Raw genomic sequence first — 17837 nt, forward strand, 5'->3', positions numbered from 1 at the left:
CCATCCCCGGGCACGAGCCCAGGGCTGTCCACCTTGCTGGGACCGTGCCCACATTAGACATGGCCTCTCTTGGACTTCACAAAGCGGCACCGCCCCGGGGCCGAGAGTCATCTCGTCTGGCTGGAGGGGCACATCCATTCCCACAATAAACATGGCAGCCACAGCGGCTTCTGCGCCGGGCGGGCGGCGCCGGGAGGCGGGTCACGTGAGCGGCCCAGCTGGGCGGATCGCGCGCGCGCCCGCCCGCCCCGCCGGCCGCCGCTCGCTCGCTGGCTCGCTCGGCGGCGCTCTGAGGTGTGCGGGGCGTCGAGCCCCCCGGCCCGGTGAGGCGCGGCGCGGCGGGATGCGGCGGCGGCCGTGGCGGGGCCGCGGGCCGGGCGGGCGGACGAGGTGATGAGCGTCGGCGACCGCCATGTCCAAGGTAACGGCGCCCGGGCCCGGGCCGCCGGCTGCGGCGGGCGGGAAGGAGAAGCGCTCCTTCAGCAAGCGGCTGTTTCGGAGCGGCCGCGCGGGCGGCGGCGGTGGCGCGGGGGCCCCCACGGGGCCCGGGCCGGCCGCGCCCGCCTCGCCCTCGTCGGCGCGCTCGGTGGGCAGCTTCATGAGCCGCGTCCTTAAGACGCTGTCCACGCTCTCGCACCTTAGCTCCGAGGGCGCCGCCCCGGACCGCGGCGGCCTCCGCAGCTGCTTCCCGCCCGGGCCGGCCGCCGCGCCCACGCCGCCGCCGTGTCCGCCGCCGCCCGCCTCGCCCGCGCCGCCCGCCTGCGCCGCCGAGCCTGTGCCCGGGGTGGCGGGGCTCCGGAACCACGGCAACACGTGCTTCATGAACGCCACGCTGCAGTGTCTCAGCAACACCGAGCTCTTCGCCGAGTATCTGGCGCTCGGCCAGTACCGGGCGGGGCGGCCCGAGCCCTCGCCTGACCCCGAGCAGCCTGTGGGCCGCGGCACGCAGGGCCAGGGCGAGGTCACCGAGCAGCTGGCGCACCTGGTGCGGGCCCTCTGGACCCTGGAGTACACCCCGCAGCACAGCCGCGACTTCAAGGTGAGCCCCGCCGCGTCCCCACCCCCAGGAGGGGGGTCCTGCCCCCTGAGTCCCTGGGGCACCCGGCTCCCCAGGTCTCCTTTCCATTCCTCCTTTCCTGGCGGCGCGGCGGGCCAACCAGCGCACGGGTCTAAAGAGGTGTGGGCCCCGAGTCTAGGACCGATGCCACTGTTTGTAAGGGAGACTCACCCATTCATTCTTCGAGTATTAAGGGCTTACTACGTGCCTGGCCCTGTGACGGGCCCTGGAGGGATATGGCAATGAACAAGACCTCCTGCCTTCATTGAACTTACGTTCTTGGGGGTGGGAAAGTTGAGCCTGGGTTCAAATCCTCGTTCTGCCATAATGCTTTACTAGCATTGTGACCTCAGGCAAGTTTCTCATCCTCTCTGTGCCAGCTTCATCATCTGGTACTTACCTCATAGGTGGTTGTGAGCTGCAAACAAGTTGATATGTTGGGTTGAACCCTGTGAGATTACCCATTTTTGACCGTTTTTGACTTACAGATTGGCACTTCTATTAGGTTCAACCTGGTATGCAAATCGCTTCCATTGTGCATAGTACCATGTATGTTTGCTGCGTTTATTCTCTTTATCATTACAGATTTTAGTAAGGTGAGGAGGTAATATCAGATAGTGGTTTGAAGAAATTAAAACTTGGTGATGTGATTGATGTGTTGGCAGGCTACTTTAAATGGGGAGGGGCAGGGTTAGGGTGACGCTCTTGGAAGAGGCGAGGTTTGAACTGAGACTTGAGTAACCAGGGAGAGCCAGCCTTGAGGAGGTCAGGGGGAATTGCCTCCCAGGTATATAAAAGTGTGAAAGCCTGAGAGCTTGGTGCACTTGAGGAACAGTGTAGCTCTGGGATCAGCAAACTCTTTCTGTAAAGGGCCATATAGTAAATGGTCAGGATGCAAAATGGAAGCTCTTATGTAGGTACTAAAAAACAAGAAAAAACAAACTTCCACAAAATGTTCATTGACTAAAATAAAAATATGGTGAGTGAATACTGTATTTTGTAATATAGGTCTACTAATGGGAGGAGTGTTTACCTTAATTGGAGTTCAAAATTAGCGTTCCCTATCATCAGATTGATTACAAATATTTAGCTCTGCAAACTGTTCTTAGCTCTCTGGCCGTACAGAAACAAGCAGTGGACTGGATATGGCCCTTGGGTCCCCGTTTGCTGTCTGCGGGTGGAGCTGGAGGCGTGGTGAGCTCTGATGAGAGCTGAGTGGTAGCTGTGTAGGGCCATTTAGGCTGCACTAAGGAGATGGGCTCTTATTTTGAGCAAAAAAGAGGGGAAGATGATTTGAGATTGCAGGAGGGATACTTTGAGGTGGGACATGGGTATGGTATTAAATAGAATGAAATCACACAGTGAGAAAGTTAATTCCTTTTCCATTCTGTCTGTCCTGATTATGCCCAAGGGAAGGTCTCAGCTTGGTGGTAGCCTGACTTTAACACCTCATGCTCACTCCCCCACCTTTTTGTTTTGTTTTGTTTTTTAAACAGAACAAGCTAAGTTTAGAGGCCTTGGCAGACAGCAGTAGCTAGGATTTAATAAGGGTATGTTTTCATTGTGTTTGTTTTTACATTTGTCTTCTATCTGTGACAAATGGTACTGGTTTTTCATTGGTGCTGTGAAAGTGCCTTTCTAAAATTTATTTAAGTAAAAATAAATGATTTGATTAAAATATAAAATGATCTGAGGATTCAGCACTTGATTGAGGACCTACTTTGTTGAGGAACAATACTGTCAGTGCACCCCTCCTCTTTTTAATACATGTTATTTATATTTATTTATGTTCTGTTTTTCTTAAAAAGAAAAAATGACTGCTGTTTGATCTTGGAAATTTGAATGGAAATACTTGACTGGGATAGGGACTGGAAAAAAATGAGATCAGTGTCAGAGATCTCAAAATAAGAAAGTAGGAGAGAATGGCAACCAACCAGCTACTGTAAGTCTTTTTTCTTCTTCTCTTTTTTCCTCTTTGCTTATAGTTGCCTGTCAGTAGCCACAGCAAATTGCAAACTTTTCAAGGTCAGAACCCAGTGTTTTAAGTTTGGTTTTCTACTCTTTCCAAAATATAAAAATCAATTCCTCCAGCATTTTTGTATGTGAACATTTCCATTGCTTTTTAAAAGGTTGTCTTTTTTTTTTTTTAATCCATTAAAAAGCTGTGAACAGAAATGGGTCAATAATTCTAGAAATGCGGAGGCTGATTTTTAAGCATGCTTTGGCAAAGTTGAACAGATTCTTAGAGGCCCTATTTTTAAAAAATATAATCTTCTGAACCCTTAGTAGATTTCACGTTGCATTCATTCATTCACTTCCCATTTATTAAGGGTTTACTCAATCAGTTAGGAATGCATTCAGCACAAGAAAGAGGAAGCCCCAATGATGATGCCTTGAGCAATAAAGATGTTGAAATAGCTCACACAGTAAGTCTGGAGGTAGGTGTTCTAATGTACAATGGCTTGAAGAGCTCAACAGGGTCTCAGACTTTCTGTGTTTCCTCTCTGTTGTCCTTGGCTATTTTGTCCCTTTGGCTTTTTATCCTTAATGTTTGTCAAGGTAGGAAGGCACTGGGAAAGTAAGTTTTTCCAGAAGCGCCCCCTCAGCAGGCTTTTGCTGACATCTCATTGACTTACAGCCATGTCAGTTGGCCACCTCTGGCTGCCATGGAGGCTGGAAGGTGGCTATTTGGGTTTTCTTGGCTTAATAGAGAAGTTGAATAAAGGAGGAGTTTGCCTCAGGGGCAGCCCGCCAAAGTGTGAGGCACTTTTATTTCGGAAACACACTGTACTTGCCTGTGAAGAACTAAGTCCAGTGAGACTTGGTACATTCCCCAAAACATCACTTCTTATACTTTACTGTGCACGTAATCGTGGACGTCTCGTCACAAAGCTGATTTAGATTTGGTGGAGATGGGGTGGGGCCTGAAGTTCTGAGATTTCTATCAAGCTCCCAGGTGATGCTGATGGTCCACAGAACACTCTTGCTCTGGAGAACAAGTCAAGCATCACAGAGAAGTGGTCTGCAGGATGAAGAGAAATTAGCCAGGCAGAGAAGAGGGGGTGGCGTGAAAGGGCATGCGGTTTTGGAGGAACAGACATTTGGTGGCTGGTTACACCATGAAGAGCAGTGGGGGTGCTGAAATTCTGGGAGAAGTATGTTATGTGGATTGTGAATGGCTTTGTAGGCTATGCTGGTTTGGACACTGTTCTCTGGAAGTTGAGAATCCAGGGCTGATTTTTTTAAGCAGGAGAGTGGTAGAATCAGACTCTTCCTCCTCCTCCTCCTTCCTCCCTCCTCCTCCTCCCCTTCTCCTTCTCCCCTTCTTCCTTCTCCTCCTCCCCTTCTTCCTTCTCCTCCTCCCCTTCTTCCTTCTCCTCCTCCTCCTCCTCTTTTTGCCCCTGAATTAGGTAAGCCTAGTGACACTGTGGAGGATTACTTTTTCCCCCCAAAATGTTTTATTACAGCCAAATTTGATGGGTATTATTTTAAGCATAAAGAAAGTTGAGTTGAACACCAAGAAGGTGAGTGTGAGGTATACGTGTTACCACGGCCCTTTGCCTGTATGTGTCAGACATTGGTGTTCCATGCAGATACTCTTTCCCTGAGCTCACATTCAACCTCAGAATCCTGCCCAATTCTGGGCTCCAGGCAGTCACTACCAGTTGATTGGAGTTGGCAGAGAAGATGAAACCAATTTGCCATCTTGAGAGTTTGCCTTGAGGTCTCGAAAAGCACTTAGTGTGTCTTTGAGTATGCTTTTATCGTCTTAAAACTTTAAGTTACTAATGATTTTCTTTGTAAGTTTTCCAATTAGAGTTCTTTCTTGATTCCTAACCACTTTGATTTATTTGAGGTTTAGGAGCTTGCCAGGTAGACAGATTCTTGGTTTTGGATGAGCTGCTAGATGATTGTTAAGGTTGGCCTTTCATTTTCCAAAATGAAATGGATTGACTGGCTCAACCTTGGTATGCTTTAAGAAACTTCTCTGGCTGCCAGGTATATCCTTTTCTCCTTTTAAGCAGGTGTTTTTCTCCTCCTCGTAGAGCAGGGTTCTCAACCAGGGCTCTTTTGCCTTCCCAACCCTTCCATTCCTGGGGACATTTGGCCTTGTCTGGAGACATACTTGGTTGATGCAACTGGGGTGGGGGTGCTGCTGGCTCTGCTCCCCTCAGTAAGGGGTTGGTTATCCAGCCCAAAATGCCAGTTAGGTTGAGACTGAAAAACACTCTGTTGGAGGAATGTTTTGTGCCTTCTTAGGGCGTTTTTCTTAGTATCCCAGCCTTTAGAATGCTTGCCGTGTTACGTTTTCTCCTCTGTGTGTGTGTGTTTGCAGCAGCACTAGAGTAAAATTTGACTTCACTGGCAGGATCCTTGGACCATTATCTTGGTAAAACAAGGAGAGAAAATAAATCAGTCTGAAAGCTGAATGCTCAAAATGCTGTTTTAAGAGGAAATGAGCTTATTGTCTAACTAGTAGGATGCTAGTGTGTGTGCTTCCAGTTTCTCCTACGTGCTGATTTCTAGTACTCAGTGCCCTTGCACAGCAAGTAAAGAGATGGGTGGTCATCTTTCAAGTAACAAAGATACGTTTTATAGCAGCAGTTTTCAAACTGTGCTGCCAAAAAACAACTAGAACAGAGTTCTCTACTGATAATAGAACTGTGGGGATTCCTTCTAAATTTGCCGTAAAACAAAAGATAATTGATGAATAGAAATTTCTATTCCATATTTTTTTTTCCTTGAACTGCGGTGCCTGGTGGTGCCTATTTATGAGTGAGAGTTCTCAGGTTACAAAGGGAATAAATGTATAAATGAGTAGTAGCAGATAAGCTAGCAATTGGGGTTATACTGGCTCAGTTTCACACCTTACTTTTTCATAGACTCATGTTGGAGGCTCTGATTTTATGCTGCCGACCTATGATCTAAGTTTTCCTGGTTTGTGTGAAAATGTTTAGTATATTGATATTTCACAGTGGTTCCCAAGGAGTATTCGGATTTGAGGGTGCCCCTTAAATTCATTTGAAAAGTAAGAAAAAAAATTGTGTAGGTCACATTTAGATTTGTGGCCAAGTATAAAGTATGTGTCTTCCTGATCAGTTCCCTTCTCTGTCCAGTGCTGTCACTTTTGTTGTAGCGAAGCTCCACATCTCTGAAGGAGAAGGGAGGTAACCAAATCGTCAAATTTTAGACTTAGGGGGAGATGTGAATGGCCTCAGCCTTTCTGGATGAAGGGAATGTGGTTCCCCTGCTGGCTAGAGACCGAGAGAACAGAACCAGAGCTATGCCTTCAGCCTTCATCACCTCTGCGTTGCTGATGCACACACCGAAGCACACCCGTGCTTCTGTGACCTTGTTTTTACAACCACTGAAATACAATTCTCAACATAAAACATAAAGAGGTAGGGTGGGGTGTGCTGAAATGTATAATGTTCTCCCTCCACTAAGACTCTGGTGCTCAATCTTAGTGAAAATAAGGTAGCTGCAGCTAACGCTGTATACATGCCATTGCTTCTCAGACTTAGGCACTTTGGGAAGTCGGCCTTAAAAATAATCCTTTCAGACCACTTAGTTGTGTATATAAACATGTCTAGATCTTTTACATTGGTGGGCTCATGCTCCACATATAGTTCTGTAACTTGGTTTCCCCTATTGCCCTACCCATGGGTAGCATGGCTTTCCTTGTTTTTTGTTGATACATCCAAGCCCATCTCATTCTTTTTGGCAGTGGTATAGAAGCCCAATGGTGGGTGTTTAGGTAGTGTAAAGTTTTTATTTATTTTTGAGACAGAGAGAGACAGAGCATGAATGGGGAGGGTCAGAGAGAGGGAGACACAGAGTCTGAAACAACTCCAGGCTCTGAGCTGTCAGCACAGAGCCCGATGCGGGGCTCGAACTCACGGACCGCGAGATCATGACCTGAGCCGAAGTCGGCCGCTCAACCGACTGAGCCACCCAGGCGCCCCAGTAGTATAAAGTTTTTAATCATTATAGCCAATCCTTCAGTATACACCAAGTCTCATTTTCTAAAGACTGAGTCTTAGAAGTGGCACTGCTTAGTCAAAGGGAATTTAAATGTTGCATTTAAAATGTTGCTGCACGTTGCTGGATTGCCCAGCAAAGAGTAGTAGAGGACAAGATTCTCTGACCCATCCATGGTGCATGCTAAGGCCTACCCCCGCTGACATGTGCTTCCTCTTATTAGTGACTGCCCTTGTTTGCCATTTTTAAAAATTATTTTCTTTTACGGGGTCAGTTTTTTTTTTGGGGGGGGGGGCAGGACTATCCTGGCATTGTAGGATGTTTAGCAGTGTTCCAGTCCCTTACCCCAGCCATGACAATCAAAAATGTCTCCAGACATTGCCAAATGTCCCCTGGGGGGCAAAATTGCCCCAGTTGAGAATCCCTGATTTGGAGAGAAGGGGAAATAAATACAAATGAATGAGATGAGAAGGGCAAATTGTGGGTGGCCTTGAAAGTCTGTCACAACAGTTTAGCCTTGAGGCTGCAATCAGTAGTGTTTCAATATAGGCTTCTTGAGCTGTGCAGACACTAATTTGATGAAAAGGATGCTTTAGAAAAATGGGTCTGATGGTGAGCACAAATGAATCCAATGGAGGAGAAAGTAATTGCAGGAAAAGGACAATCATAAGTATGAACCGAGGAAAGGGTGAATCCAAGGGACATTTTGGAGGACATTATGACACTATTAGGGAGAGTCCAAGGGATGGAGTTGTAAACACCAAGGTTTCAGAACTGAGGTATGGAGAAAATCATGGGAATCATTTGATGGGAATGGAATAGTTGGAAATGGGAAGTGGTTTGTGGAGCACAAGGGGCAGAAAAGATCATGCATTTAAATTGAACATGGGGTCAGTGATCATGGGATATTTAAGAAAGGGAGTCTTGATAGACAGGAACTGTGGTGCAATTTGGGACTAGGTGTGTAGACTTGGATTCAGCTGCGTATTGTGTGAGCTGTCTCACATAATTGTATTTTTATCACTGGACAAGTTTAAGCAGAGTCTTGGGGGTGGTTTCTGAAGGAGCCACATACGCTGTAGTGGATTGGAGTGGATTCAGCTTATTTATTTCCTTTTCCTTGCCTTTTGTTCCTTTCCTCTGACTTTAGAGCATGTATATAAAATCTATGTTTGAAGCAGAGTTGACAGTGTTTGGCAGCTTTATGGGTGTGTGAAGAGTGAATAAGAAGGAGGAACTGAACATAACTCAGAGGTACTGAAGCAGGGTGTGGTGGGATGGCAGTGTTCAAGACCAGAAGCACAGAATGCAGAACAGTTCTGCAGGTGGGCGGGTAAATTCAGTTTTGGACAGGTCATACAGTATATAACATAAGAGTCCTAGGAAGACTTTTTTTTTAGTTAAATTTGTCAAATGTCTGTCATATATCAGGTACTGTGCAAAATGAATCGTTTGAGTTTTTAGTGACCCATGTCGAAAGGAGCTGTTCTTGGAATTTACAGATGTAATAACACAGGTGCTTGTCCTGACTTACAGAGGCTTATTCTGAACTAATTGTTTTATGTCATCCTTTGTGTGGCCTAAAGTTTTTAGTTTGACTCTGCTTTTGTTTTGTTATTAGAGTGTGGTTTGATGGATTTTTCCTGTCCCCCTCTATACACTTGTCACAATGAGGGGCTACTAAATAGGGCAGTGTTCACTGTTTGTGTAGTTCCCCACAGCTGTTTCCTATAGTAAAGACTCTGGAAAACAATGACCTCATGGTTTCCACAAAAAACCTTTTATATATAATAGTGGAAAAGAAATCATTGAAAGCTGGGTAATTTAAAGTTCCGTCCTCTGTAGCTTTTTCCCTCAAAAATACTCTTGTTTGCTCTGCTAATTAATCCTTCACTGGCTGTTCCTCAAATGACCTTTTATGTTTAACAAACAACATTTTTGCAGTGGAGCACATCGAGATATCTTGTCTTTCATCTGACTGTGATCTTTCTTCATTTAGAAATCATTGTTTTATGCCATGGACTGTGGCAGTTCCTAGAGGAATTGGCCAGTCACTGAACATCTGTTGCTTCTTCCCTCCGGTTGTTGAGCTTGGATGGTAGCAAACAATGTGACCACAAACAAACAGTTCAGGCATTAGAAGATTTCATGGGACTGGTTGGGAAATGCCTTTGTTGCTTCCACTGCAAGAACTTCTGTAAGTGCATCACCAGCTCAGGAAATTCTTTGACTTGAATTCTTGGTATTCTTTTTCTTTCTTTCTTTTCTTTTCTTTCTTTCTTTCTTTCTTTCTTTCTTTCTTTCTTTCAAGTTTATGTTCATTCATTCATTCATTCATTCATTTATAGTAATCTCTACTCCCAACATGGGGCTTGAACTTGTGACCCTGAGATCAAGAGTCACATGCTCTTCTGACTGAGCCAGTCAGGTGCTCCTTGGTATTCTAATATTAAAAAAAATTTTTTTTTAATATTTACTTAGTTTTGAGAGACAGAGACAGAGCATGAGCAGGGGAAGGGCAGAGAGAGAGGGAGACACAGAATCCGAAGCAGGCTCCAGGCTCCGAGCTGTCAGCACAGAGCCTGATGCGGGGCTCAAACTCACAAGCTGCGAGTTCATGACCTGAGCTGAAGTCGGATGCTTAACTGACTGAGCCACCCAGGTGCCCCAGATATTCTAATATTTAAAAGCAAGACAGAGTCATCTGATTGATTCGAGAAACAGTAATAATCATAATGAAAATACCATTTATTTGTGTGGGGCCATATCATTTACAAAGCCATTTCTTGAACAATACCAGTTTGAACTGTGCAAGTCCACCTATATGTTGAATTAAAAATACACACACACACACACACACACACACACGTGAAAAAATTTTGGGGATTTGTGGCAATTAAACTTGCAGATGAACTATGTGGCCTAGAAATATAGAAAAACTTAAGTAGAAGTTAGGTATGTCATGAATGCATAAAATATATGTAGATGCTAGTCTGTGTTATCATTTACTATCATAAAATATACACAAACCTATTATAAAAAGTTAAAATATGTCAAAACTTAAGCACACAGAGTGTACGTGGCACCATTTATAGTCAAATGTAAACAGGTACAGACATGTAGTATTAAATCGTAGCTGTAAGGAATTAACTGTAGTACATACTGTACTACCGGTAATATTTTCATGGCCACCTCCTGTTGGCTGTTGCGCTGAGCTCAAGTGTTGCCAGCATCCACTTAAAATGCCAAGTGATGCCAATCATCTCTGTGTGAGCATTTAGTCTGTTCAGTAAGTTGTATATCACAATTAAAAGTGATCACTTGGGGCGCCTGGGTGGCGCAGTCGGTTAAGCGTCCGACTTCAGCCAGGTCACGATCTCACAGGTCCGTGAGTTCGAGCCCCGCGTCGGGCTCTGGGCTGATGGCTCAGAGCCTGGAGCCTGTTTCCGATTCTGTGTCTCCCTCTCTCTCTGCCCCTTGCCCGTTCATGCTCTGTCTCTCTCTGTCCCAAAAATAAAAATAAACCAAAAAAAAAAAAAAAAAAAAAAAAAGTGATCACTTGGCAGTTCTCACTATTAGTAGTTAAGTTTTGGGGGAGTCCACAGTTATACACAGATTTTTGACTGCATGGAGGTGAGTGCCCACATTGTTCAAGGGTCAACTGTACATTCATATAAATTTTTTCATTAAATCTTCACTACAGACCTGTGAAGAGGCATTGGTATTCCATTTTTGAAATTAGGATACTGGGATTCAGTGCTAGTAAGTAGCAGAGCCTTGCTTGGTTTTTACAAGGATTAAATGAAAAGGTACAACTAAGAGTTTAGTGTAGAAACTTGCACATAGTAACTATTCAGTAAACGGCAGATGGTGATAATGAAGGTAGTCATTCTAACTTGGCCTCAAGTACCCTTCCCCATTTCTAAACTGTCTCTTCCAATGGCCGGTTTTTATTGCTGCTGGATTAATCTTAAAGTTTATCCGAGATTATATTATTTCTCTTTTCAAAAATTGCTTTTACTTTTTCTTTTATATACAAAATATGGCATACATTTCTTAGCTTGGCATTTAAGCTTTTCCAGAAAAATGAAATAAAAGGCATACATAAAGCTAGCCCTGTTAAAAAAAAAAATGGACTCAATAGACATAAAACTGTTAATTTGCTCTAAGTATTTCTGAATGCCAACTCTCAATTTTTGTACTTATCTTTTGTACTTACCAGTCCATGACTGGTGGCAAAAAGTTCACAGACAGGCATCTCTCTGTGGATCACATTTTGAAGAGTGCTGCTATAGAGCTTCCCAAAGTCTGATTTTGCCTGTTGTATTCCGGTAGTTTCAGTTAAAATGTTCTGTTCCCATACTTCCTGTAAAATGGTAGATTTAGAGGCTTAATGAGACTCAGGTTTGAGGTTTCTCTCTCTCTCTTTTTCTTTCTTTCTTTTTTTTTTTTTTTTTTGGTAGTGTTGTTAACTTCTATCAGGAAGCCTATAATGCTATAATGTCTGGTTGAGTCTCTTACTATGTTAGTAGACATTGATGATTATTCCTTGATCCATTAGTTCATTAAGGGTTGAAAAATGGTGATGTTATAATTTTAACATTCTTATTAGGTAGAACACTTCTGTAGCGACTTCTGCCCTCATCAATTACTTTGTTACCCCAACATAAATTTGGAGAAGAAAGGCAAGATAAATGGTTTAGGTTTTTTTCCCCTTTAATTTTGGTTTTCTTTTTTTTTTTTTTTAATTTTTTTTTTAACGTTTATTTATTTTTGAGACAGAGAGAGACAGAGCATGAATGGGGGAGGGTCAGAGAGAGAGGGAGACACAGAATCTGAAACAGGCTCCAGGCTCTGAGCCATCAGCACAGAGCCTGACGCGGGGCTCAAACTCACGAACTGTGAGATCATGACCTGAGCCGAAGTCGGACGCTTAACCGACTAAGCCACCCAGGCGCCCCTAATTTTGGTTTTCAAAATAATTTCTTGATTTCCAAATGTGGTTAGTGAGTTTTTTGTTAAAACCATGTGAACTCATGGATTTAACTGTATATCTGATGTACTTCAGTAACAGTTGTTAGCCTAATTGACGCCCAAATTGTGCCATTTGTGTCCAGTAGAAGTGGCTCCTGAATCCTTCTGACATGATATTAGTAGTCTGTGATGTCAAACTAGAATCCAGGGAAGATATTCTGGCTCATCTTAACACATTTCCTGCCCCAGATCTGGGATCAGTGATTTCTTTAAGGATCCCTGGTTGCCTTTTTTGGCAAATGGTAGAGAGCCACAGTCTGGGCCCTAGGAGTGCATGTGGTTTCTTTGTCTTCTAAGTAGAGAGAGCTAGAAAATATGTAACTTCTTTTAAAGACATAAAAAAATCATGAATTCTTACTGATAATTCCCTTTAAGGGTTTCAGGGTTTTTCTTTAACTCCTTGATCTTGCATCTGTTTCTCCTTTCTCCCAAGCTGAAAACCCTGTTCCCAGCACAGTGTAATTTTTCATTGGCATTATCCTACAGTCCTCATAAGTCTCAGGATAATAATCCCAATACTACCACCAGTAGTATGTGTGCTTGAAAAATATTTAAGATTTATTTTTGGTATTTTTTTGTTTTGTCTGTAGGACATGGTCTACTGGGTCTGTATAATCAAATTATTAATATTTTTAAGTTTATTTATTTATTTTGAGAGAGACAAAGCATTAATGGGGAGGAGCAGAGAGAGAGAGAGGGAGAGAGAATCCCAAGCAGGCTCTGCACTGTCAGCCTGGAGCCTCGAACCCATGAACCATGAGATGGTGACCTGAGCTGAGATCATGACCTGAGGTGAAATCAAGAGTTGGATGCTTAACAGACTGAGCCACCCAGGCGTCCCTCAAATTCCTGTATTTTAAGGTCCCTTGGAATAGTTCTCAGTGTGGATTTGTCACCAACTAGGTACTTAAAGTCATTTATTTCTTTTTGATTTTGAAGGATTACTTTTGAAAATTTAATTTTGTTGCATAATTATGTAAAAAATAAAATACATGGCCTGAAGTCAAATGTACAACATAAGATCTATTCAGAGAAGTCTGGTTTCTGTCTTTGATCTCTGTACCCTATTCTCTTTCTCCCTAAATTTTATGAATTATTCTTTTATTGTTTTAATATAAGCAAATTAATTTTCTTGCTTTGTGTGTATGTATATGTGTGTGTTGTGTGTATATTCATATTTGCTCTTATTTAGATAAATGGTAGCACATTATATAGAATTTTTTTCCTATAGCCTTTCCTATAGGTAACATGAGTGCTTACCACATGCCCTGCACAGTTGATTATTTTATGTATTCCTTATAATAGTGTAAAGTAGGTACATAAATTATTATTTCTGTCTTACAGATGAAGAAACAGAGGCATCTCTACAGACTTTTAATTTTGTGGTTCTCTAAATTTCCCATAGTAACCGGTCCTGTCTTTTGTATGCATCTTTATGAGTGAGTGAACGGGCAGGGAATTAACTTCTGTATCTGCTTTATTTTGAGCGATGAGGGAGGCAGGGAAAGGCTTGTGTTTAAACTGTGATAGAGGAGATTCAGCCTTTTCTTTGAGGTCCAGAGCTCTCTATAGCTGGAGAAGAATAACAGAACTGCTACTGACACGAGGTGCTCCTAGTAATTCTAAAGATACATGAATTTGGAACATTCTTTAATCTTACCCAAAATAAGGGTCCCTTTGTAAGAGTGTAGTGACAACTTGGTAAATCTCCCTCGTTTTAGAGTCTAAAGAGAAGACAAACTCCTTTAAAAGCAGTAGCTCCTGGGAAATACCTACTAGTCAATATCAGGATTTTAATAGTGGCAGGAAGGAAAGAAGAGAGTAGTTACGTTTCCCTACAGGCGGGGTGAGAGGAAGGAGCATTGGCAGCTTTTTATCATCTATCCAGCGGGAGGAAGGGTTGGTCAGGTTGGAGACCTGTTGATTATTACCCTTTGAGGCTCTGTTGTGATGCCAGGCAGCTGGTTAGGCTGTTGTAACTGCCCGCACCCACTTCCTGGTGATACCCCATTCTGGTTCAGGCTTCAGGCTGTCAGTATCAGAGGATAGTGCCAGGAGGAGGGTGAGGGCAGCTAAGGGGCAGGTCTGCCCCTTCCCTTTTGAAAATCTGAACGAATGAGTTTTGAATACAGTGAGAATCCTGGAGCAACTGAGATCTTGGGCTGGTCACTGAGCCTCAGTTTCCTTACTTAACTTTTCATTGCTGTATGATACCAGCTTCACAGATCAAGGTGTTTGATAGCCATCGGTTCCTTTACACCTGAGTGATGGGAACATTTTAGCAGGAAAAACCAACCAGCTGGCTCACACATTCACTAGCCCAGCCTGTAAGAGCAAGCCTGGGACATAGGTTTTTGGTTGTCATGAATAACGCTGCTGTGAACATTCATGCACAAATTTTTGTGTGGACATATGTTTTCATTTCTCTTGGGTATATGCCTAGGAGTGGGATTGCTGGGTCATATTATGACTCCACGTTTAACTTTTTGAGCAGTTGTCCAACTATTTTCCACAGTGGCTGCGCCATTTTACATTCATACCAGCACTGCATGAGTATTTCAGTTTCTCCACATCTTCGGCAACACTTGTTACTGTCTGTCTTTTATTAAAGCCGTCCTGGGGGCTCCTGGCTGGCTCACTCAGTAGAACCTCCGACTCTTGATCTCAGGGTTGTAAGTTCAAGCCCCACATTGGGCATAGAGCCTGTTAAAAAAAACAAAATGAAATAATGCAATCCTAGTGAATGTGAAGTGGTATTTCACTGTGTGGTTTTTTGTTTTGTTTTTAGTGACATCTTTCTTTTCTTTTCCTCCTTTCTTTTCCTCTCCTCTCCTCTCCTCTCCTCTCCTCTCCTCTCCCCTCCTCTCTTTTCTTTTTTTTCTTTTTTCTTTTCTTTTCTTTTCTTTTCTTTTCTTTTCTTTTCTTTTCTTTTCTTTTCTTTTCTTTTCTAACTCTACCCCTGACATGGGGCTGAAACTCACAAAAACCCTGCACATTAAGAGTCACGTACTCCACCAACTAAGCCAGTCAGGCACCCCTCATTGTGTTTTTGGTTTGCGTTAAGTATGTGTGTGGTTTCTTCTGCTTAAGTTCATTATGAGATAAAATCTATTTTGGTAAGAGTTACCAAGTTATTGTAGAAAACTTAGAAAATATATAAAAGGTTGAAGGTGGAAAATTGAGGAGCATCTAGGTGGCTCAGTTGGTTAAGCATCTGACTCTTAGTCTCTTTCGGTTCAGGTCATGATCTCACAGTTCATGGGTTCGAGACCTGCATTGGACTCTGTGCTAACGGCTTGAAGCCTGCTTGGGATTCTGTCTCCCTCTCTCTCTGCCCCTCCCCTGCTCGCGCTCTCTTTCTCTCTCCCTCTCTCTTTCTCTGTCTCTCAAAAATAATAAATAAACATTAAAAAAAGAAAATTGAAAATGTATATAAGTTATTTGGTATTAGTCTCTTGCCTTTTTCCCCCTCTGGATGTGTTTTAACATAATTGATATCAAACTGTATATACACTTTTACATCATGTGATTTTCATTTCATATTGTATTATGATTAATTTTGTCACAAAACTCCAGATCATTGTATGAAGGTATATGATGACCTATTTTTGGATGTTTCTGATTGTGATGAATAATTTTTACATAAATCTTTTACTTTTTTTTTTTTACAAGCAGAAAATGGTGATTATTCATAACATATGAATTCTTAGAATCAATAAGAAAACTACAGTTACTTTTGATTATTTCTTTAGCATATACTCTGTGAAATTCCTGGGTCAATGCTTATTTAGTTTGAAGATCCGTAAGTTACATTGTTACCTTATTTTATAAGGTTGTGCCATTAGCAGTGTGTAAGAATGTCTGTTGTACCCCACTGTTGCAAAATAGAAATCTTTAGGTTGATAAATAGAAAATAGCATTTTATTGTTTTAATTTTGATGTCTTAAATTACTAGTGAGGTAGGACAGCTTCATCTGTTCTTTAGAGTGGAAGTGTACCCATATGATAGCAACATTTTGATAACTTAGGGGGGAGTTACCCTGTTTTGATTTCACAGACTTCCCTTTGTTTTCTGTGTATTCACACGCTCTTCCATTTAGCCTTCCCCTTCTACCGTCAGATGACCAAGGCCTGAACCAACTAGAATTGGTCAGGCCAGACCAGGCTGAGGCTGGGAAGGTTCTAAATTGTACTTTGTTAGGGAAAACCTAGAGGCAGAATGAGTCCCTATGCTCGTTTTTATGCAATCTGATTTTCATGGTGAGAGTTGAAAGAACTGGCAGAGGCCAGGATTGATTTGGAGACCATACCTGTCTGCCGCTCAGGAGTCAACCTGGCTTGACCTTCAGGCCTACACAGTGTTGGGTGTGGAGAAGTGACATGGCAGGCCTGTGACTTGAAAACATCGTCAGCCAGCTAAGATATAATTGGGTTGATGGCATTCGGGTTTATGGCAATATGAACACAATTTGTAGTGAAACTTGCTGGATCTGTTTTGAATGATACCTCTTGGTTACTACTAGTTGATGTTTCAGTTATCAAAATGCAGTAACAATAATGCTTCAAAACAAGATTATTTGCAGAATATTTTGGATTACTTTATAAAACTGTTTAGTCAAAAACATTTCAGGGGGCGCCTGGGTGGCACAGTCGGTTAAGCGTCCGACTTTTGATTTTGGCTCAGATCATGGTCTCACGGTTCTTGGTTTTGAGCCCCACATTGGGCTCTGCTGGCAGCACGGAGCCTGCTTGGGATTCTCTCTCTTTCTCCCTCTCTCTGACCCCCCCCCCCCCCCACTCATGCTGTCTCTGTCTCTCTGAAAATAAACTTAAAAAACAAAAATTAAAAACTTGAGATCTGTTTATCACCAGATACTAATATATTCAGAATGAAGAGGATGCATGCTTTGTCTCTTTGTGTATAATTACATACATACGTACACACGCAGGTTATGTAAGAAATATATGCATGTTTAGCCTCAGCATAATTCAAGGCTTGACCTTATGTGTTCCCTACTTCTTGTCTCTCTCACCCTGTTCTACCTCCAAGGGGGTACAGGGCACTTCACTTCCACCCCAAAGAGCAGTGCCACTCAACCAAGAATTTTGGCCACTGGGCTGGTGAGCAGTGCCACGTGCTGAGTTTATAAGCCAAGCCTATGTTCCTCCTCTGCTTCTGTCCACTTGATCAGGAAGCTGATCCTGGGCTGTCTTTTTCTCTTCCTAGGGCTAAGCTTTCACCTCCTACCTGGCAAGCCACGGTGGCTTAAAAAGGCCCTTGGTGGGTGTCTGTGGACGTAAACTCTTTTCCTGTCTCTTTCCGCCAATTTTCTTTGATGCTAGCCGCTGTCACTTTTTTCCTCCAGTGATAAGATCCAAAGATTGGTATGGGTTTGAGTTTAGGATTACGCTAGGCAGAAAACTGCTTTGAGGCTCCTTAGGTCTGTCTATTAGAGAAAAAAGAAATTCTCAGCATAGTACAGTCTGATTCACTGGGATTTGGGGCCAAAGCCGTAACTACAAATAAGGTACATATCTGTGTTTTGCCAGCCCCATCTTCTGTGCAGAAGATTTGGGTTCCCTGGCCAAAATACCGGGGTGTGCTCTCGTAAGATCCCCTTAAGTTCCACCTGGTCGACCTGGTCGTTGTTACCAGCAAAACCATTTTAGAAAACATCAGAAATATGGAAATGTATAAGGAAGAAAGGGATAGATCACCTAAAATTTGCCATTCTGAGGCAATGACTGTTAATGTTTTGCTGTA

At 43.2% G+C, this 17837-nt stretch overlaps 1 protein-coding gene across 2 annotated transcripts in view; it reads left to right on the forward strand.

The window, feature by feature from the left end:
- The first annotated feature begins 262 nt into the window (after nt 1–262).
- The window catches only part of USP31 (ubiquitin specific peptidase 31), a 101645-nt gene continuing 84070 nt past the window's right edge, over nt 263–17837 (forward strand). For both annotated transcript variants that reach the window (XM_047839523.1, XM_047839522.1), the window contains exon 1: nt 263–1039. In XM_047839523.1, the coding sequence (XP_047695479.1) occupies nt 413–1039 (627 nt within the window). In that variant the 5' untranslated portion in view covers nt 263–412. The remainder of the gene's footprint in view (nt 1040–17837) is intronic.

The sequence above is a fragment of the Prionailurus viverrinus genome, chromosome E3 (assembly GCF_022837055.1).
Source record: "Prionailurus viverrinus isolate Anna chromosome E3, UM_Priviv_1.0, whole genome shotgun sequence".
In the NCBI taxonomy this organism is placed as follows: Eukaryota; Metazoa; Chordata; class Mammalia; order Carnivora; family Felidae; genus Prionailurus; species Prionailurus viverrinus.